The sequence below is a fragment of the Onychostruthus taczanowskii genome, unplaced genomic scaffold (genome assembly GCF_017590055.1).
Source record: "Onychostruthus taczanowskii isolate IOZ18803 unplaced genomic scaffold, ASM1759005v1 scaffold1, whole genome shotgun sequence".
Classification (NCBI taxonomy): Eukaryota; Metazoa; Chordata; class Aves; order Passeriformes; family Passeridae; genus Onychostruthus; species Onychostruthus taczanowskii.
The window spans coordinates 18978811-18992138 of record NW_024496525.1 but is presented as its reverse complement, the minus strand read 5'-3'; the positions used below and the strand labels follow the sequence as shown (position 1 = coordinate 18992138).

General features: G+C 46.5%; 1 protein-coding gene across 3 annotated transcripts; it reads left to right on the top strand.

Annotated features, from left to right (window-relative positions):
- The first annotated feature begins 3329 nt into the window (after positions 1–3329).
- ANGEL1 (angel homolog 1) lies at positions 3330–12986 on the top strand. Of its 3 annotated transcripts, none has more exons than XM_041396407.1 (10): positions 3330–3448; positions 5308–5907; positions 6421–6647; positions 7218–7287; positions 7681–8114; positions 8801–8927; positions 9755–9865; positions 11024–11093; positions 11545–11702; positions 12524–12986. In XM_041396407.1, exons 2-10 carry the CDS (start codon positions 5541–5543, stop codon positions 12691–12693), a joined length of 1734 nt encoding a protein of 577 aa, XP_041252341.1. In that variant the 5' UTR covers positions 3330–3448; positions 5308–5540; the 3' UTR covers positions 12694–12986. The 3 variants fall into 3 exon arrangements, 2 of the variants coding, with proteins under 2 accessions (XP_041252341.1, XP_041252331.1); XM_041396397.1 differs by lacking the exon at positions 3330–3448 and adding an exon at positions 3480–3626; XR_005952058.1 differs by lacking the exons at positions 3330–3448; positions 11024–11093 and adding an exon at positions 3477–3626 and having other exon boundaries at positions 12524–12661.
- Positions 12987–13328: the final 342 nt, after the last annotated feature.

Below are 13328 nucleotides of genomic sequence, written 5' to 3'. Positions count from 1 at the left end.
ATGCCTTACAGTAACTGCATTATTTAAGAAATAATTGCATATGTAACAACAAAGAAAAGGAAGAAATTAACACATGACGAACTGACAGGCCAAAAGAGGTTTAGAACTTTGAGAGGACTGTTAAGCTAAGCTAGGAAGTCAGGCCAAAGAGCTGTGAGCATCCCTGGCACCTGACTCTGCTGTGTACAAGCAGAGCCTGAGAGCAGCACGTTCAGAAAACCCCTGTGCCCTGCCTGTCCTTCTGGGCAATGAAGAGCTCGAACAAGATCAGGTCTCAAAAGATGCTGAGCTCTGACATCTCTCACAGACAGTAGGGGCAGCTTGGTGGAGTGTCCGGGACGTTGGTACTGCCAAGTCCTCTGATGATTAATTTTGTTTTTTCCAAGTGCTCCCAGATGGCAGCTCCCATCTCTGGCCACTGGCACCCTGGATCCCTGTTTGCCACCCTTCTTCTCGTTGCTGCCTGGCCTTGGGAGAGAAGCCTTCCCAACTCGTGATCAGCCTGGTGCAACCACAGTCCCTCTTAGCTGCTGCTGATTTTTCTTTGGCCATTTCTGACAATGTCTGGAGTGAGTTCGCTAGTAGGCAAACCCTGCACCTGCATCCTTCTCAGACTCATTCTCTGTGTTGCCACCAGTGAGTCACAGGTTCATTTGCTTTTTCTCTTCTGTAAATGAAGAGTTCACAGTCACCTCCTAGATCCTGAATGTTTCTCACACCTACACACTAAAAGCACAGCTGCTTCGCATCAAAACATCTCCAGCAGGAATGGTGCCACTTGTAAACCTGGGTTCTTGATTTATGTTGCTTATAAACAGGAGAATCCTGTGTTCTGTTTGCAGGGCTGTCCCGGTGTTGTGAGAAAGCCCTGCGGAGCCTGTGGTTGCCCTGTGCTGCCACATCACCCTTATGTGACCTCACCTGCACCTTCTGACTCCTAAGGGTGACATTCAGGGCCAGAAACCCCATTGTTCTGGGATCCAGTCAGCTCACAATAACTGAGAATAGCTGTGGTTTTGGCTGTAGACCTTCCCCCTTTCCCCCCAGATGTATCAGTCACTCCAGGCTGCTGCTAAGTGTTCTTGTCTCCTTTAAGTTCATGTTGCAGTTTGTACAATTTCATGATAAAGTCAGACTGTGGCAGTTATAGTGTTAAGTGAGATGAAGATAGGAATGTATTCACCTTTTTAGTCTGGAACAGATTCAGACTTCCCAACTGTCAAATTCCCAGTATGTTCAGTAATAAAGCATGGCGTGTAAACATGTCAGCACTTAATGGGGCCTTGAATCAAGCACTCACTCATTCCACCAACTACTGTTGGTGCCAATAGTGGTTCAGTACTTATTATTTTACATTTCTTTTACCGAGGACTTTGTGACTTTTCCTAAGGTGCTAAAACCAAAACTGTAACAGAAGAGGCTTTCTGATAAAGGTTGAGCAGAAATAATTAATACACTTAGAAATATTTTTATTTCCCTAAGAATAAGTTAATTTTTGTGGCTTTGTTCCCTTAGGTTCTACATAGACCTCTCAAATAGTCCAGTCATTAGAGACTGTGGAAGGGCTATATTTGGATAAAAAACAAAATACCACAAAACCCAGTGGAAGGCTTGACCCTGAAGCAGGTGACCATTGTCAGCTTTGATTTTATTGCCAAAATTTGTAAATATTTTTCTAGTGTATGACAAACAACTGTGGCTATTTGGCCACAGCTACTTGCTTGTTTGTAGCACCAGCTAACATTCTTCTCTGATTTCAGTCTGTTTATTCTGATGTGGGTTGGGTCTGAAGACCTTAGATCTTTCCTTTTAAGGAACAGGCTGGTTTTAATGACCCAGTCATGAGCTCCTAATGTTGCAGAGCCTTCTTCTGGAGAACACCCTCCATTCCCTGACTAGAAACCAATGATAGATTGGTTACTGCAACAGGAGATGGGAGACCACAGTCCAGTGCTTTGCCAGAGACATCTGTGGGATTTGAGACAAGTCCCTCTTCTATGGTCTGTGGTGTTTTAAAATGGGGATTTGAAAAAGAGTGGTAAGATTATTATTTATATATATTATAATATCATCTCAAATCATAGCTGTGGACACTCGTGCTAATTGTGGACACTCATTGTGCTAATTACTAATGGGAGAAATGGGTCTTAATGTCTTCACAAAGAAGCTGAAAGAACCAATCAGGTTCTGGAAGAATGACTGTGGGGATTTTAGGAGAAATGGATGTTAATGTCTTAGAAATGGGCCTTAATGTCTTCATGAATATCAAGTTGCATTTTTTGCAGAATCCAGATAATTTGAGCTTCTAAACTTTAGGGCAATGTGTAGTAGGTGGTTCAGGAAGTCTGTACCTTCCTAGTGCCTCAGCTAATGGGGAAAGGAAGAGGGCAACCTGCAGCCAGGAGTTTCGGATAAAAGGAGGCTGCATCCTCCAAAAATTTGAGAGAGACCCCACGGGAGTATGGCCTAGTGGACTCTATCCCTTTACTCAAATCAAGTTGCAAGATTCCTGTCTCTTTTGTGGACACTGGCTTTTCACAATGTGGTTTTCTGCACATCAGCAAGTGTTTCATTTAATTATGACCCATGAGACGGCAGCTGGTCACCAAGAAGGGGACAGTTTGGCAGCACTCATCAGTGCAAAAGGCGGGGATAATATGAATCTTGACTTCATTGCAGGTACTCAGAGCTTGGAAGAAGGCTACTGAGATTACAAGTTAGAAATGTGTATTTGGTGTAAAAAAACTGTAGTGTGCTCAGCTCAACTTGTTTGTCTTCAGATGTTGAAAACATTTGATTGTGGAGCGAAGCAAACATTGAAATTCTGGACTTCAACCAGGACTTCGCTTTTCATATACAACTGTCTAGTTTCAGCATGTGATGGATCTCAACTTGCAAACACCAGAGTACTCACAGCCAGGTGAAGACTGATTTTGCAAACCTCTGATGACCTCTCAGCAGCACCTAGTGAGGGCACACTCCTGCTCTGCTCTCTTCCCCACCCCATCGCCACTGCTCCATAGAAGTTGTGCTTTGCAAAACCTTAGCTATTATGAGTGCTGTTTGAAAAGCCTGTGTAACATCTAGAAAAAATGTGGCTTCCCAGAGGACAAAAAATACTGGAAATTTTCCTGTTTATATTTCTGGAGAACAGGGGGTGATATTTTTTGTTTGAAACCACAAATTTCAGGGTGGCAGAGGCATAAAGCAACCTTCACTCATCCCAGGGTAACAGCTTCTGACCCCTTCAGGAACTGCACGGCGCGCGGGCCCCTCCGCAGGCCCTGGGCCCCGGCTGCGCTCCTGCCCTATAGCGGGGCATGCAGGGCCCCACCCCGCCCGGGGCCGTCCCGCCACGGGCCGCGGCCTCCCGGGAGCGGGCGGCCCTGCAGCGGCGCTTGGGGAGGGCCAGGCCCGAGCCGGCTGCGAGCCCCGGGGGCCCGACGCGGTGAGTCCCGGGCACGCCGGGCGCTGGCGAGCCCGCGCCGTGAGGCCGTAGCTGAGGCGGGGCCGGCGCGGCGACGGGGCCGGGCTGGGGGCGGTGGAGGCCGGGCCGGGCGGCATGATCGGCACCGTGCTCTGCTACGTGCTGTTGCCGGCGGCGCGGCTCCTCCAGGCCCTCCGAGGTAACCCGGCCCCGGGCGGGCGGCGGCGGGGGCAGGGGGAGCTGCCGGGGGTGGCCCGGAGGGGCGGGGATGTCCCTCGCCATCCCCCGCCCCAGCCTGAGGGGGGTGCGGCCCGGCGGCCGGGGTCGGCGCGGCTGCTCCGGAGCTCCCGAGGCCCTGGCCCTGGGCAGATGGAGCGTGGGACTGCCGGGCCGGGCCGGGCCGGGCCGGGGCTGCTGGCCCCGGGCAGCGCGGGGAGCTGCGTGTTTGGAGGGAACAGCTGCCGGCTGTTGTGCTGCAGAGGCACACTGCGCTCTGCGCAGGGGCTCCAGCTCCTGCCCCCAGCCTGCTCTCCAGTCTTGGCGAGATCCTTGCAGATGGGCAGCTCAGAGATCTGTGATCCCCCAAGGACCTGCGGGTGACTTCGTGGATGGGCTTGTTTCGTGTGCATTGCTATTTCACTTAGTTTCCCTAGATCCTGCTGTTACTTCTCAGTCCCTGATTACTGAGCTCATGTAAAGCCACCCTCCAGTCTGAACCTGTCCCTGGGCCTGTAGCAACTACTGGACTGGCACACTGTCTGTTTTCATAGTGAGCAGCGAGCTGACTCCTCTTAAATTCAGCTCCTCTTGTGTATTAACAGGCTCTTATAGGCCCTCATCTTGCCTGGCCAGTGGTGTGTGGAAATATTACCTTGGTGTGTTGGTGTTTCTGACATTAATGAACTTAATTACAAACTGACAGAGAGGAGTATGGCTCTTAAAGCTCCATTTCCGAGACATACAGAAAACTGTGACATAAAAGTTATAGTAAAACTGTACATGAATGTTGCTGACTCCTCTATGTTATTGTTCTGGCTCACTGACAGGGCTGCAGAGAAAAAAGTGATTTGTAATCAACAGAAATTGCTAGTTAACAGTAGGGACGAGTGTCTGTGCAGAATTCACAGCAAAGCGTAAATGCCATCTCTTGTATATGCAAGTGAAACGAATCTCTTTCTATTTTACCGCACACATATTAGTGTATTCAATGTTACATTAAAAACAGTTTAAAGTGGTTTTACTTTTTTGCCACGTCAGTCATCAGGTGGTCTGTAATTCTTACCAGAATTTCTTCTGTGCATACACTCTCTCTAATGAGGCATATGTTGGTCCCTATGTGTCTTCATTTTTCATCTCTTAGTAACAGAATGGTTTTTCTTCTACAACACATTCTTGTGATATATTTTACTCTCTTAGCTGACTACTATTTCTTGCTCAGTCCCTATAAAGAAACTTGCTCCAAATGATGATCTGCAAGACCTTGGCTTCTTAGCCCATGCGCCTGATCAGCTAACTTAGAGACTGCCTTTACGTATATTGCTGAGAGCTGATAGTTACCACAAGGCCTTTCAGCTTGGCTGACTCTTTGTGCTGCTGCATGAGTTAGAATTGCATTCTCTAGATTTGATAAAGCCATTGCTATTGTTTGCAGTTTCAGTGACTTGGATTAATATAACTGGATTTGGACTGTGGCTTAGCGTTCTGGAGGAGGCAGGGGAAGTTATTTAGATTGTAACTGTTTTCCCTCAGAGAAGTAATTTGTTTGGGTTGCTACACTGAATGGTATTGCGCAGAGTTACAGCAATTGCATTGGAATAAGAAAATAATGAGTAAGAAAGCATTTCTGGCTGTTTTATTTTGATTTTGTTTTTAAATGACAGATGCTTTCTTTACCTATCGAAAGAATGTGCTTCTGGCGAAGAGCCCGTCCACCCAGATAGAAGGTGTCTTTGCTGCAACCAGAGGAAGATCAGCTCCAGAAGAGCAAGAAGTCCTTCTCCAGCAGTGGCTGGAGGAAGGAGTAGGGAATTTGCCAGCCAGTGAGAGTGTTCCATCAGTCAGGAAGGTATCAGTTACACTCACTAGTGACTGGTTAGAAGGTTCACAGCTATTGATGACCAGCCTCAGCGATCTGAATACATCTCCAGAAGTCACCCAGTGTGCTGATCAGCAGCACTCAGAGCTAAATGCCTTGGCTTCTTCAGAACTGCAAGATCATGCAGTGGCAGAACTGGCAAGATTACCATCAGAGGAAACAGTGACTGTAGCAGGCAGTGCCCCTTGGGCAGCTGTGGTGCCACAGGCAGATCACCAGACAGCTGGCTGTGCTGGTATCAACGTGGAAGTGCTGAATGATGACCCAGCTGTGCTGGCCTGGAGTTTAGCATGTGATGCAGAGACGGTGCCACCAGTGCTCCCAGCCCAGCCCATTCAGGATGCGGTGCCATTTTATCCTGTCTCAACGGAGGTGCCCTACCATGGTCAGTGATGGCTCTGAATCTAATGTTTAGTGTGGGATTGGCATTTGTGGTGAATGTGGTCAGGTTATTGTGTCAGGGCTTGCTGTCAGCAAGACATTGATTGCCTGTGCAGGGTCGACAGGATCTGCTAGTGAAAACTGTGAAGTGAGTTTTTGCTGAGGAGGGGCTGGTCACAGCTAGTGGTTTCTGTGCCGTGAGACTGTCTGGTCTGAATATCAATATATGTTCCTTACTGTTCTCAAATGCTGGCTTTGTACTCTAAGAAGCATTGAAAAGTGGGTCTGGTGTTTCAGTATGCTTACTCTGGTCATGTGTTATGCCATCCCTACAGACAACTATCCAAAGATATCCAGAAAGAGCATCTGAAAACCTGAGTGGGTGCGAGTTTGCTCAGAGGCTAGAGTGCCCTAGCTTAGGAAATGGGAATGGCTGTTCTCTAGGTCCCAGGGGAACCAAAGTATCAGCAAGGTACCCAGTGTGGCTGTAACTTTGCTTTTTGTCTCTTGCATATAGAGATCTTATGGAGAGACTGGGAGGATCTTTCTGTCCAGCCCTGTGTCTTAGAGCAGGTCTCAAAAAACACTCCCCTCTTTGAATTTCGAGTCATGTCTTACAACATCCTTGCCCAGGACCTGGTGGAGCAGGGCCTTGATCTCTATGTACACTGCCATCCAGACATCCTGAACTGGAACTACCGCCTTCCAAACCTTTTGCAGGAGATCCAGCATTGGGATCCTGACGTAAGTATGACTAAGTTCTCTGTACATCAGTGTCACCTGGTTTGATTCCTTGTTTGATCTAACAGTATTAAGAAAAGAAAAAGATGGGGGCAAGTCCTAGGAAGATATTACCTGCTTGGTAACTGGACACTAATTGGTCTGAGAGTGATTGAGGGCTTTCACAGACCATGTTTTTGGTGTCTGTCTTGCTTTGATTGTAGAAACTAGCCATACTTTGATAGCAGGGCTTAACTTTTATAAACAGCAGAAGTAGAGAAGAAAGACCAGTGTTCTAAGGTAGCACAGGAGGGGAACCCTGCATAGAAGAGGACTCCATGAATTTCTCTATTCTTTAAATCCTCTTTGTGGGATGAAGGATCTTTTATCTCATTGCTGGAAAGCTGAATGATAGGCTGCTGTGACCTAGAAAGTTAGTTCTTTTCATCTGGAAAGTACAGGACAGAGTTATGGTGGTGACATTTCTGTTGGGAGGGTTGGCATGTGAATGTACTTTTCCACTTTCTTCCTTCCCCAAAACAAGGTGACTAGCAAATACTTGTGGAGCAAGTGAGGTCTCTGCCTTCCTTCCAGGTTCTGTGTCTCCAGGAGGTGCAAGAGAATCATTACTGGGAGCAACTGGAACCAACATTCAAGGAGATGGGTATGTCCAGCTTTTGTGGGTCTGTACATCCAGCTCATGGGACTGGCCAAGCGGTGCTTCCTGCTTAACATCTTCAAAGCACTCAGTTTCAAGAGACCTCTTCCTGTTTGCCAGGTGGCTGCTGGCCCTACTTCTGAACTATCTGCCTAGACCTTTATCCTTTCTTTTGAAATTGATGTCTCTGAGTTGAAAGATCAGAGTAACAAAACAGAGGGCCCTAGGAGGGCAAGGAGAGAGAAAATGCCCCCAGTAATTAATAATAAAGGGTGGTTATTGGAAAAGAATTGGGTATATTCCTGTACCCAAAGGTAGTAGGAGCCTTTTCTATCCAGACTTGCTGAGCCTGAGGTAGTGACTGGATGGACCTTTTAATAGGTGATGGTTTCTTTTCAGGCTTTGCTTGCTTCTATAAACGGAGAACCGGGACGAAGACAGACGGATGTGCAGTGTGCTATAAGCGCAGCAGGTTCCAGCTGATCAGTCTCAGCCCCATAGAATACTTCCGGCCTGGCCTGGACGTCCTCAACCGCGATAATGTGGGCTTGGTGCTGCTGCTGCAGCCTGTGCTCCCCGAAGGTCTGGGTCTGGAGGCAGTCAGTCCTTTGTGTGTGGCCAACACTCATGTGTTGTTCAATCCCCGTCGAGGAGACATCAAACTGGCCCAGGTGGCCTTGCTGCTAGCAGAGATTGACAAAATTGCAAGAACTACTGAAGGCAGCTACTATCCTGTCATCTTGTGTGGAGACCTGAACTCTGTACCTGATTCTCCACTCTACAAATTCATCCGGAATGGTGAACTTTCCTACCATGGGATGCCAGCCTGGAAGGTAGTTGCCAGCCAGAACTGGGATTGGATAGCTCTTTATTGTCTGCTGCTAGAGAAATGCATGGCTGCATTTTTCCTCTTGTGAGGAAATAGTCTTAATACTGGATTAAATTATTCAGCAGTCTTCCCCAATGTGTCCAGCACTGCAGGGGAAAGAAGTGGACGAGTGTGTGAATGTTGTTTCCATCACTGCTCTTTTGGTTTCTCTTGGGGCACACTTGTGATAATGTATCTCTTAATATCAAGTCTTTTTTTTCCTTTCCTATGGAATTTTTGTGCCTGTGTGACTGCAAGTGTAGGGAAATGCAACTCCACCAAGACTTACTGAAATTTTTTGTGGATGTTTGTTCTAAAAAAAGTTTGAAGTGGGTACTTATGCTAGAGTCTCTTGTGGTTGTCATACTGTGTGTCTGTGATCAAATATATGGTTGTCATTCAAGCTAAATCATCACTTCAATGAGATACCTGTAAAGTATCTTGTCAGGTGACTTTTAGCTAATTGGATCTGTCCCCTACAGCTGAAGGCTTATTATACCTTTACCAAACTCTGAATAGCTTAGTTCATGCTTTTCTAAGAGGGCATTCTCCTGTCTTACTCTTGGCAAGTGTATATATGTACATCGTCTATAGCTTGCACATCTGCTCTCTGTCACTGATGGCTGCTCTCCTTTCCTGGCCTTCTTGCAGGTGTCTGGTCAGGAAGACTTTTCCCAGCAATTGTATTCACGGAAGCTGCTGGCCCCGCTGTGGCCAAGCTCACTGGGTGTCACAGACAAGTGCCAGTATGTCACCCTGTGCCAGCCAAAGAAACCTGGTGAGCTACAGTATGCACTGACAATATGAGTTTGCTGAGGTGGGCAGTTTGTCTGCCTTGCTGTCTCTCTGAGTAGCTTGGGCATGTGCTGCATAAGGCACTTGACAAAGATTCTCTCCTTCTGCTTTGTAGATGAATTAAATACAATTTTTTTTCCCAGAGCCTATTGCATTTCTGCCTTTTTCTTTCTCTAGTCAGGAGCTGAATGTTCCTCTACCAGTAACACTTGCTCTATGTGTCTCTTTCACATTCCCAGACTTAGGCTTTTGTGCAGTTGTGAACGACAGGCACTGCTTTAATCTCCGGGTGTTTGGGGTGTGGTTTTGGATAGTATTTGCAAACCCTGTAAAGAAATCATTCCTAAGACTCAGTTAGAATAATGTCTGTTCTCTGCATCCATAGAGAGGATTAATAAATGGAGCCCACGCCAAATATCTTTTGTTAAAATCTTGAATGTAGAACTTGGATTCAGCCTGATCTCCAGAAATGTTTTTCTCACAGACATTTCCTGGAGTTGCACACCAACTGATCTGCTTGACAGTCCCTTGAACTTTTGGTGTCTCAGAGAGGACATTCTTACTTTGTGCTGACGATGACTGTTGCACAGCAATAGCTGTGCTCTGTTCTTCTACTTTTACACATGTGTTCTACGTGTTGGTTATTAGGTGATTTTTATTCTCATGGTATCAGAACGCTTGGGCACAAAAGACTCTCTCAAACTAAAGATCTCTAAGAGGCCCAAAGGTCTAAAATATAGGTAGGTGTTCCCTGGGGGTGTGACTTTGCTGCAGTTACTTTCTTCTTTTAATTTGTACTTTTCTCTGCAGGGAGACGTGAATACAGCCGTGACTTCCTGCTGCAGTTCCGCTTTTGCGATGTTGCCTGTGAACGACCACCGCAGCTGGTCCTCCTGGAAGGTGTGACAGATGCTAAACCAGGTATTAATGGGAGACTTTTCAACTTGTCACTCTCCTAGCTCAGTGGAGCCTCTCCTCTGAGGACAGACTGAGAGACTTTGGACTGGAGAAGAGAAGGCTCCACTGAGGCCTCATTGTGGCCTTCCAGTACTTAAAGTAGGCTTATAAAAAATGAGGGAGAGTGACTATTTACACAGGCATATAGTGATGGGACAAGGGATTTTAAACTTCCTAAAAGGTTTTAAACTTCGTAAAATTCTTTACATAGAGGGTAGTAAGGCATTGGGCCAGGTTGCCTGGAGTAGTTGTGGATGCCACATCCCTGGAAAATGTTCAAGGCCAGGTTTTATGGGGCCCTGGGCAGCCTGATATAGTGGGTGACATCCTTGCCCATGGGATGGAGGGATGGAACTAGATGATCTTTAAGGCCTCTTCCAACCCAGGCCATTCTATAACTGTATGATTCTATGATTTCAAGGAAAACATAAAGTGAAGGTAATGCCTGGTGAGGAAAGGTAAAGGCAGAAGGGTGCCTTCTGTGACCATGATTAGATTCCAGGAGAGCTCAGAGAAGTACAATTTCCTCCCTCATACACACTGACTGTGTTCCTTGAGATGCACTGACATTCAGCTTCTTTAAGCTGTTTCTTATAAACTTCCTTTAAGCTGAAACAGATACATATATTTCTTTTTTCTGCTTCAAGATTTTGGTGGTGGAGAACAGCCTGAAGACTGTAATGATACATGGTGGTCCCAATATAGATGTCTCTGGAAGCTGGTCTGGGCTTTGTGGCATGGCTGGTTCTGCTTTTTCTGTTCTGCCTTTCTAGACAACCTTTGAGTAAGCTGTAGGCTAAGACAAGCAAACTTTCTTTTGAGAGCAAAGGTTGAAATACCCTGGACTTTGGTAATATTGAATGCTTTAAGGACATGTCCTCAGCAGGACAGAATATGACTTCTCAGTTGTTTGCACTGATCTGCTCTAGGGATGTTCCTGTTAGCCTTACAGCTTGTGTTTCCTTTGGATATTTTCCTTTACGATGTTCATGACTGGAAGCTCTCTGCTCTTCTTGGGCAAAAAGATTCATTTGGTTTCAGGACAAGCTTCTCAGACTTGGGATGAGCAGCCTGTTCTGGGATCTGTGTAGGTCTGGCTGGAATCTCTTTGCTCCTTTGCAGACCGCCCTGCACACTGGCCCAAGCCTGCTGCCATGGTGAAAGACCCTGATCCCCAGCCATTCATCCCAAGGTAACTTGGTGCACCTTCAATGGCCATAGTCTTCAAACTCAGCCTTGTTTTCCAGAGCCCTGAGAATCTGGCTGAAATAAAGACTGAAGTAAATGTGAAAGAGAGTAAGGAGGGCTATCTGGAAGAGCTAGGTAAGGAGGGCTATCTGGAAGAGCTAGGTCCTCCCAGGATTGTCTCAGTAGCTGGGTGCTGTTCTGTCAGCATTGTGTTGGTGAGATTGAGAATGAAGGGCATAGGCAGATACAGGACTGGGTATTGAAGACAAAGTAAATTCACAGTCTGTCTTGCTTAGGTGTATGTGGAGCGAATAGTTCTGAAAGATTTTATGTGCTCATAAAGTAGGAGTAGTTTAGACAGTTGCATCAGCAAGGGAACATTCAGCTGTGACTGCAGTACTGAAAAGGTATAATTCTCTTTCCTTTCTTGGTAAATGGTGACTGTTTGTGTGCAGGTGTTCAGGTGTTATCCAGCATGGCCTCAACCTGACCTCTGTCTACAGCCACTTCTTGCCACAGAGGGGACGCCCAGAGGTCACAACAATGCCCATGGGGCTTGGAGCTACTGTTGATTACATTTTCTACTCAGCAGAGCCTGTGGAGAGCAAGGCGGGTGAGTGTGGCAGTGCAGGGCTTATCCCCGTGACATTGGAGAGGACTGTGAGGCAGGCCAGAGGCGTTTCATTAAGCTGGTGGATCTACGGGATCTGTCTTTGAAATAATACAAAGGTGGAAGTAACATTTGCTCAGGTACCGTGAGAAGACAGTGTTTGTCTTTGCTGTGAAAAAAATGAGGCTGCTTATGTTCATGTAGACTTTTGAGGAAGCTAGAACAGAATATATTCTTTTCTTACTTGTGTCCTGGTAACAGGCAGTGCTGGGTCCTGAGTTCAAGGCTTGGACTTCTGGTCAGTCTGAGACTACATGCTGTTCTTGGAAGGAGATGACTCTGATTCTTTTACAGTGGCACCTCTTCTCTGCTGCCTGAAACAGGAGTTCTGTTGATGAACAACTGCATGTAAATGCATCCAGGAACTCTCTTGGAGCTGCTTTGGGGAATCATGTTTGGGGAAGAGGTCAGAATCATGTTTGGGGAACAGGTTAGGAATGAAGAGATTAATTCCTCCTCAGGGGAGAATCTGAAGTTATTGCTAGGACACAGTTCAAGAAAGGAACTTCTCATGTAAGCAACTACCTGGTGAATTTAGTGTATTCTTGCTTCCTATGTCTGCAAGTATATGAAACCATGAACAGCAGCATTGTAGGGTGCTCACTGTTTTCACATCTAGGCTCAAAGGTGCATGAAGTGTGAAGGCTGTCTTCATTTTTCAGGGAAAGAACAGGAAAGGATTGACAAGCATTCCTCTGTGAGCGTGTAGACTTAATCTGCGGTGCCAGTCTCTGGCTGATGTTTCTTCCCATTTTCTTTGTCAGGTCGCAGGCTGTACAAGGATGGAGCCCTGAAGCTGCTTGGCCGTCTTTCTCTTCTCTCTGAAGATGTCCTCTTGATGGCAAATGGCTTACCAAATCCTTTTTGTTCATCTGATCATCTCTGCCTACTGGCTAGCTTTGGCTTGGAGATCTCCAGCCTCAGAGAGAGTTAGTGTTGGTTCTCTTTCCCTAAAGAAAAGTTGTTCTGAAAACAGCAATTGAGACTCTGGATTGCACAACCTGCTTGCAAGAAAACCCTTTTCCTTGTCATGTCCTAAAAGTCCTTTTCTCCCCTCACACCCTCACTAAACGCAGGGATGGGAGAGTTGGAGTGCTTTTTGCATTGGTATTTTCTGCATCTCTGCAAACCTGAGCTGTGTTCCCCATGGGCTGCCAGGTGTCAGCATCTCTTTAAGAGACCTTGTTCCACTGCCTTGGTTGGCAGGTGTTTTTGTGCTGCAGGAACCAACGTAATGCCCATGTTTATTTGTCCCTTTGTAAGATTTTCAAGGAGCTGGAAAAGAGAGGGGCAATGCTATCTGCTTGTGGTTAGTTTAATTGCTACCAAGGAGCATGGAATGTATATGCCAATATTCCTTCACACCAAAACAAGTTCTTTTAGTTTTTTTCTCTGTAATAATTCAGTACTTTCAGGGCTTGTTGTTGCATTGCCTTTTAGATTGGATCTGCTAACTGCTTAGAAATGTCTTTTACTTCCTAATCTGTAAGGGCTGACTTGCTGACAGGAGGGTTTGTGTGGTGTAACAGTTTCTACAAGAAACTTCTTACTGTGACTAATGGACCAGGG